The sequence below is a fragment of the Ipomoea triloba genome, chromosome 7, assembly GCF_003576645.1.
Source record: "Ipomoea triloba cultivar NCNSP0323 chromosome 7, ASM357664v1".
Classification (NCBI taxonomy): Eukaryota; Viridiplantae; Streptophyta; class Magnoliopsida; order Solanales; family Convolvulaceae; genus Ipomoea; species Ipomoea triloba.
Window position 1 is genome coordinate 8,039,789 of NC_044922.1, and position 17,399 is coordinate 8,057,187.

Consider the following 17,399-nt stretch of genomic DNA (forward strand, 5'->3'; position numbering starts at 1 on the left):
ACTTCCTAGGATAACGTCATCGAGCCACCCGACTTCACATGGAGCTCCATGCTTTTTCGAAGGTCAGTGCAATGGGTACCCGAATCCTAGCGAAGCGGCTCATCTCATCTCTATTTTCTCAATTCTTGGGATCTTTTTATGTGAACAACCGACTCCAGATAAAGCTTTTTGCTTACCGAAGACTATGGTTTGATCACAACCCAACGAATTAGCTTCCCTCAATTTTTAAACTCTTGGTGATTGGCCTTTTGCCTTTTCGACTTCTCTCCATGTCAACCCCTCATGCCTTTTTCTATTTATGATCAAGGGTTTTGTTTTCTATTAAGGTTACCATCAGGCTCACCATTTGCCCCATGCCCAACCAAGGTTAGTTCAATTCCGGGCCTCGCTAATTTTATCTTTCTCAAATTAAAAAGTGCACACTCCCACTTCGAGAGATCCTTGACTAAGGTCCTACGTAAATAAGAGGTGAACATCACGCAAGCAGGCAAGAATATAAACTTATTTGGCTCTAAACACTCTCATGGGTGCGAAAAGTAAGTTCCTCAAAGATATTTCGAGAGTAAAAATTTTTGGGCTTCCAGTCAAAATTCTCTCTAGATAACACAAATAATAACTCTCTTTTCAAAACTGCAAATGCACCCGCTTATCATTCTCAAGAGCTTCAACTTCTTATACTAAGCATGTAAAGCACAGCGTGCGTCCTTTCAATACTTTAAAACAAACATCGTCCTCGATGTTTCCATACGGTATAAGGTAAAGGAACGAAATAGGGATACTAAGGTTTAGACAAATAAAGATCCCTTTCCACACTTTGGAAATTACTCTGGATATAGGGTATGCATCAAACAATCCTATTAAACATGGTAAACTCTAATATACGCATACACAAAGCTATAAAGAAAACATTTCCACACTTTAAAGATCAAAACGGGGCTTAAAATTAAAAAAGGGATAAGAGGATAAACCAAGTATGCATCCCTCTTTCCACACTTTAGCTTCCAGCATAGGCCTGCTCCCGTTATAGATGCTCTATAAGAAATAGAGACATAACATACAAAAGGGTTTTCGGAGTGTTATTCAATTATTATAAGCTGATAGAAATATAAAAGCAATAAAAACATAAACATAGATAATAAAGCATGTAAATAGGCAAAAATTATTTAAATAGTAATGCAGATAAGTAAAGCAGTTGTAAAGTAAATAACATAAAGCAATAAAAATAAGAGTAAAGCAAAGTAAAGAAGTAAAGAAATAAAAGTCGAAACCCCGCGCATAGGGATCCTAATGTTCAAATGGGACCATCAACCAACGTAACCAATGCCCAGTTGGACTCAGTATCAAATGTCAAGTGTCAAGATCGAGGACAGTTGAAGGAAGGCATCAGTTATCACCTAAGGGGTGGAATTGCCTATCGAATCTAGCTTCGAGCGCAACAATTCTCCTGTCATTCTCATCCACCACCCTTCTCATGCGGTTAAGGTCTTCGGTGTGGACATCTTGTCTTGCAGAGATGGATGTAAAGTTGCCTTCCTGCCACGTTCGCTGCTCACGCCAATAGTTCATCTGTTCATCGTGGACTTGCCTGTGAAAGGTCTGCGTCGTATCCCAATCCATGGGAGTAGGGTCATGCTCTTGCGCAGCAACATTGTAACACCCCGAACCTACCTTCCCGTACATCCGAGGGCATTACCGCCACACCTAGACAGAGTTCTATCATTTCGCGATAAACCTCACTCTAGGTGCACAGGCAAAAAGGAAACTCTTCTAACCATAACAGCCACCCAACAGATATTTAAGTACTTTTATACATATCAACTGAAAAAGCTTCATTAGGCAAAATATACATTCATGCAGTTATATATACATGCCCCTCGGGCCAAAATACTGATCAAGGTTCAACTACGACCCAACTAGTCATGCCTAGCCATCCCTAAGGCTACAAAAAGTATGTACACAAAAACAAGAACTCCCAAGAACTCGACGCCTAATCAATCATGCGGTACACAGGGCCGGTGAACTTTCCCCAGACCAGGTGTCACTCCCCCTCGTACCAGGTGATATGGTCCAAAAACCGAGAAGTGGTTATGACCATCGACCATTCCTCCCAAACGTCCCGAGGGCTAGGGTCCCAAGGGTAGGGATAGTGCACTATGAACTCAAGGGGATCGCTACCATCTAAAGGCTCTATGGGGTAAAAGCCATAAGTAGCCTGGATCTCATCCATAACAGGGCAAGAAACAAAAGGGGCCGACGGAGCCACAGGAGTATCTGGATTGGTGGGAGCTACAGGAGCATAACCAGGTGCGTATGGGTCTTCACCCTCCATCATCTGTATGTACACGTCATAATCCATGCCTTCGCAAACATACTCCGGTGAACTTTCGGAGTTCACCGGGCTACAGGAACTGACACTAGATTGCATCTGTTAGGAACACAGTGAAGTGTAGTTAGCACGACGGCTAAGTAAGGATATTCATGGGTTATTCAAAACTAAATAAAGGTTTTGTAAAAATTTTTACATGGAAACCCTATACCTTACTCATCGGCAGAGGTTCTACCTGCAACAGTTATAAATAGCAATTTGCATACACAATAAGCAAAATGTAATACCATCTTGAACCATTCCTTCTTAACGAGGTCAATTGATAATCATTTACTCACCCAAAGAACGTGTTGTTAAACAATTAAGCATACTAGTAAGTAATAGAAAACATAAATCACACATCTTGCTTGTAATCACTTTAGTAGAAAAACCTTTCCCTCATAATGAGATTCTCATCACTTTTCACTTTTCAAAGAGAGAGATCACCCACAACCTTTGGGTACTTAAATACTTGTCACATCTCTCTTTCTCGTAGTTACGGAGTAACTACATTCATATTTCAAAATTTCACTTGGTCCTAGATAGAAAGTGTGAGGCCTTTGGAGTTCTTTCTCCACTTTTGACCACTTGGATCGTTGAACTCAGGTTCAGTGGTTATCGCCCGGTCTAATACTGATCCCCTGAACTTATAGGAGCGTTGGAATGATTCCTAGCTAGCCTCACTAGGTTCATAAGAACGACACCTACCCGAACATAGAGTGACTATACTTAAGTTTGCACACCCCCGTAGGAGTACCTTTTCTTTCCGGGTGATATAGTACTCGGCGAATAGACTTCGCCCATAGTATGAATGATCATACACATAACTACCATGCGCGAAAGGCACTTTAAGCTCATCTTTATCCCGTAGGTTAACAAGGTCCTTCACTACTTTTACTAGAACTAAGGTTTGAAAACATTTTTCTACTCTTTTCCCTTTCTTGCTTTGAAAATATTTTGGACACACCTATATATATTTTCGGCACACACACACACCTATATCTATATATATATACACGACACACACACTTACATACATACACCCACACGTCACACACACATATATATATATATACATAGATACATAATTCCTCTTCTTTCTAATATATATAATCCTATCATATTCTTGCTATACAACTAAGGCATAATCTTCACATAACACATAGGTTTTCATGTTCACAAGTTAACCACAAACCATAACCTAGCTATCAATTATCTAGTTTCAAACAATCTCAACCAATTAAAGGGATTTCCTTACCTCAACCGGGTTACTAATTCCGTAGAAGACTCTTGGAGTTGATTTTCCCCAATTTCACCTTAAAACCCTAAAATTCCATCAACAACATAACACATGATTTTAAGAAATCTTAACTTAGATTCATGTTCTAGGATTGAAAATAAAGCTATTTACCGAATAAAATTGGAGTTTTACCGAATATTTTGAGACTTGTGTAGAAACCTTTGCTATGGAGTGTTGAAGCTTGAAGAAGAAGATGAAGGTCGCACTCTACTCCCCCCCTATCTCTATTTTCGGCCACAATGAAGAAGAAGGGAAAACAAATTGCTTAAATATTTACCCACTTGGTTGACTAGTCTTCTCCCAACACATGGTGGATAATTGTGACAAGTGTCACATCTCTATGGTTTGATCTTAAAAATATCTTAGCTTAGACTGATCGGGATTAAATCAGATGAATTCTCGGTAGAAACTAATTTAATTCAAATAATTTTCGAAACCAAAAATTTATTCCAGACTGAAACTTAAAATTGGGCTAGGTTCGGTACACCGCGAAATTTCGCGATGTACGATCAAAAATAAATTTTTGCTGCTATGGGCTAATTTAATTAAATAGGAAATTCAAGAATAATAGTATGGTGTCTAATAATTCATTTCCTAGGATAATCGGGTCCGAATACTAGCTCCTAAAATTCTTACGGTTCGTGACCAGTACGTAGATCGCAGCTTATCAATAACTAGTCTCACTTATAAAAATCCTTCTGAAGTACCGAGAGATCGTCTCATAAATGTCATAGCCCTAAAAAAATATTTTTCGAACCCTAAACTTATCGGAATAGACGAGGGGTTACAGTCTTCCCCCCTTAAAATAGTTTCGTCCCCGAAACTTCCTTTTTGATGCTGTTTTAGAAATATCTTTCTTCGCGATTCACACTTGGTGATGCCCTGATCGTAAGTCAATCTTTGAGAATACGCCTGCTCCTTTCAACTGATCGAATCGATCGTCGATCCTCGGCCACGGGTATTTGTTCTTTACTTGTGACTCGATCGAGTTCTCTATAATCGACGCACGGTCTAAGGCTCCCATTTTTTTTCTTCTTAACGAACAGTATTGGCGCGCCCCAAGGTGATACACTTGGTCTGATGAATTCTTTCTCCAACAGTTCTGCCAATTGCGCCTTCAGTTCCTCCATCTCTTTAGGTGTCATTCGATAAGGTGCTTTCGAGATGGGTGAGGTTCTTGGTACGAGATCGATGGTGAACTTTACTTCTATTTCTGGCGGCATTTCCGTGAGGTCGTCGGGGAAATACGTCAGGAATTCACGTACAACTGGGATTCGATTAATCTCAGGTTCTTCTATTTCGGCATCTTGCACCAAATAGAGATACACTACGCATCCCTGGTGAGCGTACTTTTTCAATTTCTGTGTTGTCGACAACCTTGACTCGGGTTGCCTGCCAATTCCTCGGTAGGATATTCTCCTTCCCTTTGGTCCTCGTAGGACAACCTTTCGCTCATTACACGCTATCCGGGCTTTATACTTATCTAACCAATCTATCCCGCGTACTACATCGATGCCCTCAAGTTCAAAACGAGCGAGGTTTCCGGGACAGTCAGATCCCGCTATTTCTATTGCAACGTTGTCATAACTCTCTCTACGGGCCACTACTATTCCTAAAGCAGTTTTGACATTTAGATCTAACCTAATAGTAGGCCATAACTTCAATTTATCCGCAAATGTAGATGATATAAAGGAATTGGTAGCTCCCGTATCAAATAATACTGAGCTAAGCACTGAGTTTATGAGAAAGGTACCGGTTACGACGTCGCTAGCCTGAGCTTGAGCGCTGTTGACGACGTAGATTCGTCCTTGGTTCCCGGTGCTACTTCCTCCCATCGCTTGCTTTCCTTTGTGGTTGGGACCGGATGTGGCGTTTGTTAGTCTCCCTTGATTAACTGACTGGAAGTTGACCATTTTATTTTCTGTCACTACGGGCATCCTGTCAGGGTTCCCATTAAGTCTTCTTCCTTGGCTTACAATTTGCAGGGGTTTCTGGAAATTGTCTACTTTGGTTCGGCACTCGTAGTACTTGTGCCCCAAGAAACCGCACTTGAAGCACCTAATCTTCTCCCCTTGGCAATTCACTCCGAGGTGATCCCGTCCACATCTCCGCCAAGTCAAACTTCTCCTCTGATTCATTCCTCCCTTCCTTTCTCCTTGCATTGGATTAAATCTCCCCTGGTCAGGTTTCTTGTTGTCCGGCCTGAACTTCCCCTGTCTATCATCAACCTTCCTTTTATTCTTGCTGTAGACCTCCTGTTGATCCAGGTACACTTGGTAGTGGTCGGATGCTTTGTCATATGCCTCCTTCAGAGTAGTGCACATAAACGGTGCAATCGCCCCTCTCACGGCCCAATCCAGTCCACGTACGAATCTTCTGGCCTTACTAGCTACGTCAAGCACGATTTCTTGAGCGAAACGCATCAGCTCCACGTATTAGTCATAGTAGACCTGAACAGTTTTTCCCTTCTGCTTCAGTCGCAAGAATTCTTCGCACTTGATTCCCTTAATCCTTTCTATGTAGAATTGTCCTCTCAATTCTTCCTTAAATTCCTCCCAGCCAAAGTCTGGGTCTTGCAGCAAGTCGGGCCTGGCTGTTGACCACCAGTTGTCTTCCGCTTTTGTCAGATAATACACGGCAGAGGATACTCGCTGATCTGCAGGACAGTTGACTGCATTGAGCAGCTTGTCAAACGTCCTAATCCATTCTTCCAAGATTACCGGGTCTTTTTCACCTGCATAATATGGTGGCTGCCTACTTGCTATGGCCTTTGCAAAATCAACTCGCGGCTGTCTGTTATTTTGATTCTGGACTTGTTGAGCCATCATAAATCCAACCATTTGTTCCATTGCGAGTGCCATGCGGTCCATTGCTGACATCTCGTCGCCCTGACCGACAGGTATATTTCGTCTAGGCGGCATCTTCACTAGACGACAGTTTCAAGTTAGTTCTTGAAGCATAAAAGCTCTTAAGGAGTTAGCTAGCTACGCAGTTAGTATAGCAGCTACCCAAGTCTTATCCAGCAATTCCTAACATCCACTTTGTCATGCTCATCAACCAGGTATCTCAACTATGGCATAACAGTTAGGAACGCACTATACTATCATGCTTACTCACAACAATTATAAGCAATGATTAACGCGCATAAAGATACACAAATATTGATCAAAGCATTCTAGAATCGAGAGATTTCGCGAAATACAGATGATGAGGTACCCCTTTTTGACGCTGCCTGGTCTCCAGCTCCGCTCCAGAAGCTCACACTAAGACTCAATTGAACAAGCTATTTAGGTCAGTCTTAGCAAACTTAGGCTGACTCGAACTTGGGCTTTAAAAATCGAATTCTCCGAATTTCAATCCTAGACCTACAAACGAGACCACACAACCTAGGCTTCGACCTGATTCCCAAAGGTTCAACCTAGGCTCTGATACCACTTTGTAACACCCCGGACCTACCTTCCCATACATCCGAGGGCATTACCGCCACACCTAGAGAGAGTTCTATCATTTCACGATAAACCTCACTCTAGGTGCACAGGCAAAAAGGAAACTCTTCTAACCACAACAGCCACCCAACAGATATTTAAGCACTTTTATACATACCAACTGAAAAAGCTTCATTAGACAAAATATACATTCATGTAGTTATATATACATGAGATTGCCCCTCGGGCCAAAATACTGATCAAGGTTCAACTACGACCCAACTAGTCATGCCTAGCCATCCCTAAGGCTACAAAAATATGTACACAAAAACAAGAACTCCCAAGAACTCGACGTCTAGTCAATCATGCGGTACACAGGGCCGATGAACTCTCCCCAAACCAGGTGCCACTCCCCTTCATACCAGGTGATATGGTCCAAAAACCAAGAAGTGGTTATGACCATCGACCATTCCTCCCAAACGTCCCAAGGGCTAGGGTCCCAAGGGTAGGTAGGGATAGTGCACTATGAACTCAAGGGGATCGCTACCATCTAAAGGCTCTATGGGGTAAAAGCCATAAGTAGCCTGGATCTCATCCATAATAGGGTAAGAAACAAAAGGGGCCGACAGAGCCACAGGAGTATCTGGATTGGTGGGAGCTACAGGAGCATAACCAGGTGCGTATGGGTCTTCACCCTCCATCATCTGTATGTACACGTCATAATCCATGCCTTCGCAAACATACTCCGGTGAACTTTCGGAGTTCACCGGGCTACAGGAACTGACACTAGATTGCATCTGTTAGCCTTCGCAAACATACTCCGGTGAACTTTCGGAGTTCACCGGGCTACAGGAACTGACACTAGATTGCATCTGTTAGGAACACAGTGAAGTGTAGTTAGCACGACGGCTAAGTAAGGATATCCATGGGTTATTCAAAACTAAATAAAGGTTTTGTAAAAATTTTTACATGGAAACCCTATACCTTACTCATCGGCAGAGGTTCTACCTGCAACAGTTATAAATAGCAATTTGCATACACAATAAGCAAAATGTAATACCATCTTGAACCATTCCTTCTTAACGAGGTCAATTGATAATCATTTACTCACCCAAAGAACGTGTTGTTAAACAATTAAGCATACTAGTAAGTAATAGAAAACATAAATCACACATCTTGCTTGTAATCACTTTAGTAGAAAAACCTTTCCCTCATAATGAGATTCTCATCACTTTTCACTTTTCAAAGAGAGAGATCACCCACAACCTTTGGGTACTTAAATACTTGTCACATCTCTCTTTCCCGTAGTTACGGAGTAACTACATTCATATTTCAAAATTTCACTTGGTCCTAGATAGAAAGTGTGAGGCCTTTGGAGTTCTTTCTCCACTTTTGACCACTTGGATCGTTGAACTCAGGTTCAGTGGTCATCGCCCGGTCTAATACTGATCCCCTGGACTTATAGGAGTGTTGGAATGATTCCTAGCTAGCCTCACTAGGTTCATAAGAACGACAGCTACCCGAACATAGAGTGACTATACTTAAGTGTGCACACCCCCGTAGGAGTACCTTTTGCTTCTGGGTGATATAGTACTCGGCGAATAGACTTCGCCCACAGTATGAATGATCATACACATAACTACCATGCGGGAAAGGCACTTTAAGCTCATATTTATCCCGTAGGTTAACAAGGTTCTTCACTACTTTTACTAGAACTAAGGTTTGAAAACATTTTTCTACTTTTTTCCCTTTCTTGCTTTGAAAATATTTTGGACATACTTGGGTTAATTCCAATACTCGGAAATTAATTCTCCCTTTAACCCAATTCAAAAATTCTCCTTTTCTTTTGCAAAACATTTGGATAATCCACTAACAACCTTTTACAATGGTAATTCAAGTGTGACTAACCTACACTTTCAACCCCACATTTTTCACATAACTCTCATTCTTGACACATACATCTCAATGCATATAACATATACACTTCCCAACCTTAACATAGGCATAACACACAAAATATATTTATTCTTTACAAGCACATGATGCTACTTCCTTATACTATTCATAAGTTCACACATATGTAACACTACCTACATAACACATGTGCCTAACTACATAGTATTACTCTTCTTACTAACAACGTATATAATTATGGTTTATACATACCATATACTATACACAAAATGTGACATTTTACCATGTATATATACATATATATATTTTTTCGGCACACACACACACCTATATCTATATATATATACACGACACACACACTTACATACATACACCCACACGTCACACACACATATATATATACATAGATACATAATTCCTCTTCTTTCTAATATATATATTCATATCATATTCTTGCTATACAACTAAGGCATAATCTTCACATAACACATAGGTTTTCATGTTCACAAGTTAACCACAAATCATAACCTAGCTATCAATTATCTAGTTTCAAACAACCTCAACCAATTAAAGGGATTTCCTTACCTCAACCGGGTTACTAATTCCGTAGAAGACTCTTCGAGTTGATTTTCCCCAATTTCACCTTAAAACCCTAAAATTCCATCAACAACATAACACATGATTTTAAGAAATCTTAACTTAGATTCATGTTCTAGGATGGAAAATAAAGCTATTTACTTAATAAAATTGGAGTTTTACCGAATATTTTGAGACTTGTGTAGAAATCTTAGCTATGGAGTGTTGAAGCTTGAAGAAGAAAATGAAGATCCCACTCTACTCCCTCCCTCTCTCTATTTTCGGCTACAATGAAGAAGAAGGGGGAAAAAAATTGCTTAAATATTTACCCACTTGGTTGACTAGTCTTCTCCCAACACATGGTGGATAATTGTGACAAGTGTCACCTCTCTATGGTTTGATCTTAAAAATATCTTAGCTTAAACTGATCGGGATTAAATCAGATGAATTCTCGGTAGAAACTAATTTAATTCAAATAATTTTTGAAACCAAAAATTTATTCCAGACTGAAACTTAAAATTGGGCTAGGTTCGGTACACCGCGAAATTTCGCGATGTAAGATCAAAAATATATTTTTGCTGCTATGGGCTAATTTAATTAAATAGGAAATTCAAGAATAATAGTATGGTGTCTAATAATTCATTTCCTAGGATAATCGGGTCCGAATACCAGCTCCTAAAATTCTTACGGTTCGTGACCGGTACGTAGATCGCAGCTTATCAATAACTAGTCTCACTTATAAAAATCCTTCTGAAGTACCGAGAGATCGTCTCATAAATGTCATAGCCTAAAAAAATATTTTTCGAACCCTAAACTTATCTGAATAGACGAGGGGGGTTACAAACATCCTCCTCGTTCTCTTCATCCTCATCATCATCATCAGAAGCCGCTAGATCCGGTGCATCATGATAAGCACCAAGGATAGCACTTATAAGGGGTCTTTATTTGATTAAAAGCGCATCGTTTTGACATCCGATTACAACAATTGCATGCATTTTAGCTCAAATGCGATTAAAATCTTTTAACAACATTTCTAGAAAGAGTTTTGAGGTATTTCACAGGTTGGAGAGGCATTTGAGTCTTAAAGAAAGCAAAAGACAAATAACCCAAATTGCAGTAGCGTCCCACACAGCCTCACACGCGTGTGGCTGGGCGTGGAATAATTCTAGTGAGCTCCCACGCCCGCCACCATGCGTGGAAGCAAGCGTGGTCGGCCCAAGGGCCATTTTGGGAAATTTGTTCCCTTTTTGTCACCTATATAAATCCATTTTGCCCAAAACCTAGGGGAGGAGAGGAGATTAGATCAGAAAATTCATAGAATAGGGTAGAATAGATCTAGAGTGTTTTCTCCCCTCTTGGGGGAAAATTCCTTTCTTTCATAGTTTTAGAATAGATCAAAGGCAAGAGAGAAGATTGGGATTTCAAGATCAAGGTTGTAAAGATCCCCTTTCTAAAGGGTGGTAACCATTCTCTTCATTTTCTAATTCAATACTTGTTTCTTTGAATTTTCCTTTCTCTTTCTTGTTTCTCTAGTATGATAGAGTAGATTAGATAGGGGATTGGTGGCCCCATGGTAGATCTATGTGGATGTTTAATATTATTGCTTTGATTTGTGAATTGCTTGATTCTTGGATGTTGAACTTGTGTGGATGATGTTCTTCAAGCTTTGTGCCTTTTGTGGCAACATTAGGTAGCAAACCCAAAGGAAGTGAGTGTGTGCGCGATAGCGGCCACTCACGAGTCTAACTCACCCACATCTCCGCTCTTAGTCCGAAAGGACGAGATCCGAGAGGAGTGGTAGACAAAGTGTTCGATGAAATGCCCCAACCGAATGAGGATGTGGGAGTCAAAAGTGTGACGCCACTTGGTAGTGTGCCATGAACTCCCTAGTCTTTTCCACGACTTGCACTCGCAAAACCAACCAAAGATAGACCACATGGAAAAGCCTAAAGCCCCAATCTCCACCTTACTTTTATTTATTTCGCACAACCTTTATCAACCTTCTTACCCCCTTACAAATGAATCCAACCCTTAGCACTCCCGTAACTCTTTCTCTTCAACCTCTTAGATGCCAACACACCAATTCGATTCCCATTCGTCATCCTTGAGAGACACGACACTCGGGGAGTCTTGACTCTGCGTTTTATCACTTCACCTTCACTTTCGCTCCCACTAAAACCACAACATCACATCATCACCTCCAAGCCTCAAATTCGCAGCAAAGAACTCACCCACGGAGAAAGAAATCATGAAACCTTCATCCTTTTCTCCCATCAACCGGTCTATAAGGCCCAACCCATAGCACAATCTCGTAATGAAAAGTCCAATGAACACTGTCTAAACCTTAGGCTTTTGTTGGGTTTGGAGCCACTTTCGTGCTTGCACGCCCATGTTGATGTCTACCTCATTCTCCATGCACCACATATAAAACAAATCCTGTTTGTAGACCTTGTTGCGATTGGTGGTCCTGCTGGAGAGATTTATAGCAAAGGCTAATCTGATAGCCTTTAGAGCATTGCGGGTGATGAGGTTTGCCTTGAGGTTTGATGAGTTGTACAGGGCATTGTTGGTGATGCTTTTCCAATACTGATTAGCTACTGCCTCTGAATCAAAGTCCTATTTAAATCCTCTGAAATATGGCATAGACACGCTCACGGCATCATGGAATCCAAGCGTAACACCCAAAGTGTTGACCGACATGCTGTAGTGGTTGCCGAATAGTGTGAACGAAATGGACTCTCTTGCATTGTTGACTTCCTTGTGAATCTCCAAGGTCACCAAAAATTCATAAGTAACAGGCGCGTAGGTAGGTCCTCTCCACTCGAATAGAGAGCGGAGCTGTGGGTGCCTTAGAAGTCCATTTACTTCATCCATACAACTGAATTCTTTCAAAACATTGTCGTCGAAGCAACGGCCGACCGATAGCTACTTCCCCTTGTATCTATCCACTATGTAAGCTGGATGGGTGTCAAGTGTCTTAATGACCTCGACCCACGCTCCTAGGGAGCTTGTTGAACTGCTTCTCGTGGTCGTGCTCTCGACCTACTCGATTCACCATGATCGTACTTTGTTTTCTTTGTGATTTCTTTTGCGCGTCCCATCCTACAAATTTAAGAAATTAACATTCATGGTAATTGGTTTTGAATAAATATTTCTCAAAGAAGTCACCATTGCATTTATGTAAAATTCCTTGTCAAGATAATGGATTTCAAACATATAGGGTTAGAAATTTTCGAAAATTTTGCCATAGTTTCCCCTATATTTTGGACAATTCTAGCATAAGAATATCAACAATATCATTCCATTATCACACACATGCATAATTTCATCATAAGATAATTCAATTTGATAGTCAAATAAGAAGTCAACTATAAAAGTCAAGAATTTCAAAAAATCAACTTCATCTTCTTCCCCAAATTCAAAAATTAGGGTTTGAAATTGAAAATTCAATTTGGGCAATGTAGCATGTGAAAACTCAAATTGATGGCATGTAATAGTTCTACAACAAGTTTACTCATCAATTTAAGCATCAGTTTCATAATTTGAACAAGAAATTTAACAAACTCATTTGTTCATCCATGGTGTTCACACTTAAAGCTCAAAAATACATAACAATCCATCAATGTAATCATCAATAATGAAAGAAAACATCAAAGGATAGTTCTATGAAGCATTATAAACCAATTTAAACATTCAAAACATTCAAAATCTAGTAAGGGAATGTAGAACAAACTTCATATTCAAGCTCTTCCAAACTCATGAATATTCAAGGATAAATAGTTAAAAGAAGAGAAATTACCTTGATGGTGGTGTTTTTGATCTTCTTTGAAGTAAAATAGAATAGATTTTCAAACCTTGAGTATAGGATTCACCTTGCGTGGAGAAGAGAAAAGAAAATAGGGTTTTTGGAGCAAAGTGGCGTGGGAGATCCGAATGAAGGGTTTAAATCCGTAGGGAAGCTTCCACGCCGGTCACACTCGTGTGAGCGTGCGTGGGAGCTTACTGCCTCGCTCCCACGCACGGCTACACGCGTGTAAGCGTGCGTGGGAGGCTACTGCCTCGTTCCCACGCACGGCTACACACGTGTGAGCCTACGTGTCAGTCCGCTGCACTGTTTTCTTCCGGTTTTGGTCTTTCCCTTCATACCTATGTCCAAAATAAGCCTTTCCAAAGCAATTTTTAGCCTCGACTCCTACAAGTTAGTGCTCAAAACACGGTTCCATTTGATTGTAGCAATTTATTAGAACAAAAACATAAAAACGAAAGCATAAAAACAATGTAAAAGCATATTATTAAAACCTTGGGTTGCCTACCAAGTAGCGCCACAGTTTACGTCGTTGGCTAGACGCATCATACCTCGGTCAAAATTCATCCATATTCCTTGGTAGTGGGTAGGAAGCGTTTTGGTACCCACGTGTTCTTCCATATAAGCTTATCATTCCTCCACTTCGGTTTTGGTTTCTTCTTCGTTTTAACCTTTGCCCTTTCATCTTCATCAGTTCCTTCTTTCACTTTTTCCTTTTTATCATTTGTGGCTTGTCCATCAAATCTCAGGGTTATTTCACCTGAACTCACGTCTATTCATGCACGACAAGTAGCCAGAAATGGTCTTCCAAGAATTAAGGATTCATGGGGTTCATTTTCACCCATCTTGCAAACAACAAAATCGACAGGCACAAGAAATTTTCCTATTCTTACTAAAACATCTTCCTCTAAGCCTTCAGGATACCGTGTGGTTCCGTCAGCTAAACGTAGAGTCAGCCTCATCGGTTTCAAGCATGGTAACTTCAATTTTTCAAAAAGGTTTGAAGACATGACATTGATAGAAACACCAAGGTCGGCAAGAGCATTTTGAGGTTCCATGTTCTGTATAGAACAAGGGATCAACAAAGCTCCAGGGTCGCCCTTCTTTCTCGGGTAACCCTCAGTTAAACAAGCCGAAGATTCTTGGCTTAAGCAAGTAAAATTTTCACTACTGTCATCTTCAAATAACTCACGGCATTCTTTGTTATTGAAAAATTTTCGGATAAAAGCATTGATTGTACCTTTTCGAGCCGCTTCTTTTGATCTTTTGATTTTGTCATGTTGTAGCTCCTTTTCTTTTGGGCATACTTCCGAAGTGGTTTTCTCCTTGTTTTCCTTCATTGAGATTGTGCACGAACCGCTCGCATTCTTTAGTTCAAGAGTGGGACTACAAGAGGTAGTCTCGATTTTCTTGCCTTCTACCTTACATTGGCATATTCCGCAAATGGCATCCATTGGATCACATTTCACATGTTCTTCTTCCTTGGCATCAATGGCATTGACTCTCTCTTTCGAATTGTTCTCAGTGTTACTTGGGAGATGTCCGTAGTGTCTATCTGACTTTGGCACTCAAAGGACTTGTGTCCAAAGAGACCACACTTGAAGCACCTAAGCTTCATTCCTTGACAAATTTCTCCGGGATGATTCCTTCCGCATCTTCGGCAAGCAGGACAGTTCCCCTGATTGATTCCTTCCCTTCCTCTTCCTCGTATTGGGTTAAAGCTACCTTGGTTAGCTTTATTGTTTCCTGACGGAAACTTCCGTGATTTATCATTAGCCTTCCTTTTACTTCGGCCGTAAACTTCCTGTTGGTCCAAGTACACCTGATAATGATCCGAGGCTCTATCGTACGCCTCTTTCAGAGTAGAGCACATGAATGGTGCAATCTCCCTTCTCACATCCCAATCCAATCCTCGAACAAATCTCCGTGCCTTACTCGCCTCATCAGGCACAATCTCTTGCGCGAAACGCATCAGCTCCACGTAATTATCATGGTATTCTTGGATAGTTGCTCTCTTTTGCTTTAGTCGTAGAAATTCCTCGCATTTAATCCCTTTTATACGCTCGGTGTAGAATTGTTCTCTCAATTCCACTTTGAATTCTTCCCAACCAAACGCTGGGTCTTGCAGGAGGTCAGGTCCAACAGTTGCCCACCAGTTGTCTGCGGCTTTCGTCAGGTAATAGACCGCAAAAGGTACTCGTTGATTCGCAGGACAATTCACCGCGTTAAGCAATTTGTCGAACATTCGGATCCATTCCTCCAAAATCACCGGATCTTTTTCTCCAGCGTAATACGGTGGTTGTCAGTTTGCTATTGCCTTCGCAAATTTGTAACACCCCAATTTTCACATCTTGGATTTATTACAAAATCCTTAAAATATAATACATTGCGGAAGCATCTAACCAGCAAAAAAACTGGGGGTTACCGCCACGCTTAGGTATCTCTCCTATACCCAAACGCTAAGGCTAAACTTACAACATCGAATAACCACATCAATATTCCAACTTAATACATATGGAAATAATTCTTCCAGGGTGTCTATTCTAGGATAGAGTAGTCTTCAACCTCGACTCCCATCCTATTCTGAGCTCATCGGCCACAGGGGCCCACGCTAGACTGCATCTAATAAAGGACACAATGAAGTGTAGTTAGCACGACGGCTAAGTAAGGAAATCCATTGTCACTTAAAAGTAGACAAAGGTTTGAAAACATAACAATTTGAAAGCTTTATAAAGTTTTTCCCTTGATTTGAAAATCCACCTGCAACCAAATGATTCGTAGATAGCATAATAGTGTATATACGTTAAATCATGTAAAGCTTTTCTCATAGAAGAGATATTCATTTCCTCATTATTGTTTCAAATAAAATATGTGCCAATAATCACAACTTCCACATGTATGCACCATATCATACTCATAATCATACTCATACTCATACTCATCCTCATAGTCATAATTATCATCATAATCATATAAGCATTTAAATAGAAATAACCAGTTTTTACCATAATGAAGTTAAAGATATTCCAATTCACACCATAATTTCCTTCTCATTTCCATCATCTCACCACAACCTAGTTATTCCAACTAGGGGAAGCAGATCTAGGACCTTTAGTGTGCACACCCCTTGTCGGGATTCCAAGCCCGCAGGTTAGTCACTAGCTCTAGTAACCCTGGATATGTTTCTACAAGGTTACTCAAGTGGTTAACACCAATCATTTTGGGGCCCAATGTTTGTAATTCCATTATGAATGTTAAAAAGGAATATCCTCCAACTTCACACCGTGATTTCATTTTGTCTCATTCTTTACTTTCTCGCTTTATGCATTTTGAACAATATAGGTCTACCTTTGTATATATATATATATAAGGTTGTAAACACATATACATGTCTACTACATATATTCATCACAACATAATCGTATACTAGTTACCTCATATAATCATCCACATATCTACATATATTCATCATATACCACAATCACACCAATCTTTCATCTACTAAAATCTTTATATCCATACTTTATCAAGAAATTCATGAATATCATGGTGGAAAAAGGTTTTGGTGGACATAAAGATTACCTTATCTTCTTGAAAATGTTACTAACTTCCTCTAGACGCTCTGTAACACCCCGGCCCGGCTATACCGTACATCCGGAGTAGTTACCGCCACACCTAGACTAAACCCAGCCAAGACCAGACAGAGTTCACTCTAGGTGCACATGCTAACAAGAAAACTATTTCACATCATCATCATCATTATTACCCAACATATCTTCATACATATATATATAGGTGAGCAAAAGGGGTAGCTACACTAACTACCAGAAGATATACAAGAGTTTAATTACAACTTACTAGCCAGCTAAGTTCATCATGGCTACAAAAGATACATGTACACAAAAAAAAGGGTTCCTCCCATAACCTTTCTAATCAGTCATCCTCTTCTAAGGGCGGTACTCCGGTTCGGAGTACGTCCCCCATACAAGATGCCAGTTGCCCGCAATCCCAGGT

At 40.4% G+C, this 17,399-nt stretch overlaps 1 protein-coding gene across 1 annotated transcript; it reads right to left on the reverse strand.

Annotated features, from left to right (window-relative positions):
- Positions 1–11,752: 11,752 nt before the first annotated feature.
- On the reverse strand, positions 11,753–15,630 carry LOC116024063. Its single transcript, XM_031264967.1, has 2 exons — positions 15,111–15,630; positions 11,753–11,862 (listed from the first exon to the last, which is right to left on the reverse strand). The coding sequence occupies exons 1-2, from the start codon at positions 15,628–15,630 to the stop codon at positions 11,753–11,755; spliced, it is 630 nt and encodes a 209-aa protein (XP_031120827.1).
- Between the last annotated feature and the right edge of the window lie 1,769 nt (positions 15,631–17,399).

Coding starts and splice junctions, on each gene's coding strand:
- LOC116024063 (XM_031264967.1), bottom strand. CDS start 15,630: ATGTTCGACAAATTGCTTAACGCGGTGAATTGTCCTGCGAATCAACGA. Junction 11,863..15,110: donor AAACAATAAAGCTAACCAAG/GTAGCTTTAACC, acceptor TGGGCCTTATAG/ACCGGTTGATGGGAGAAAAG.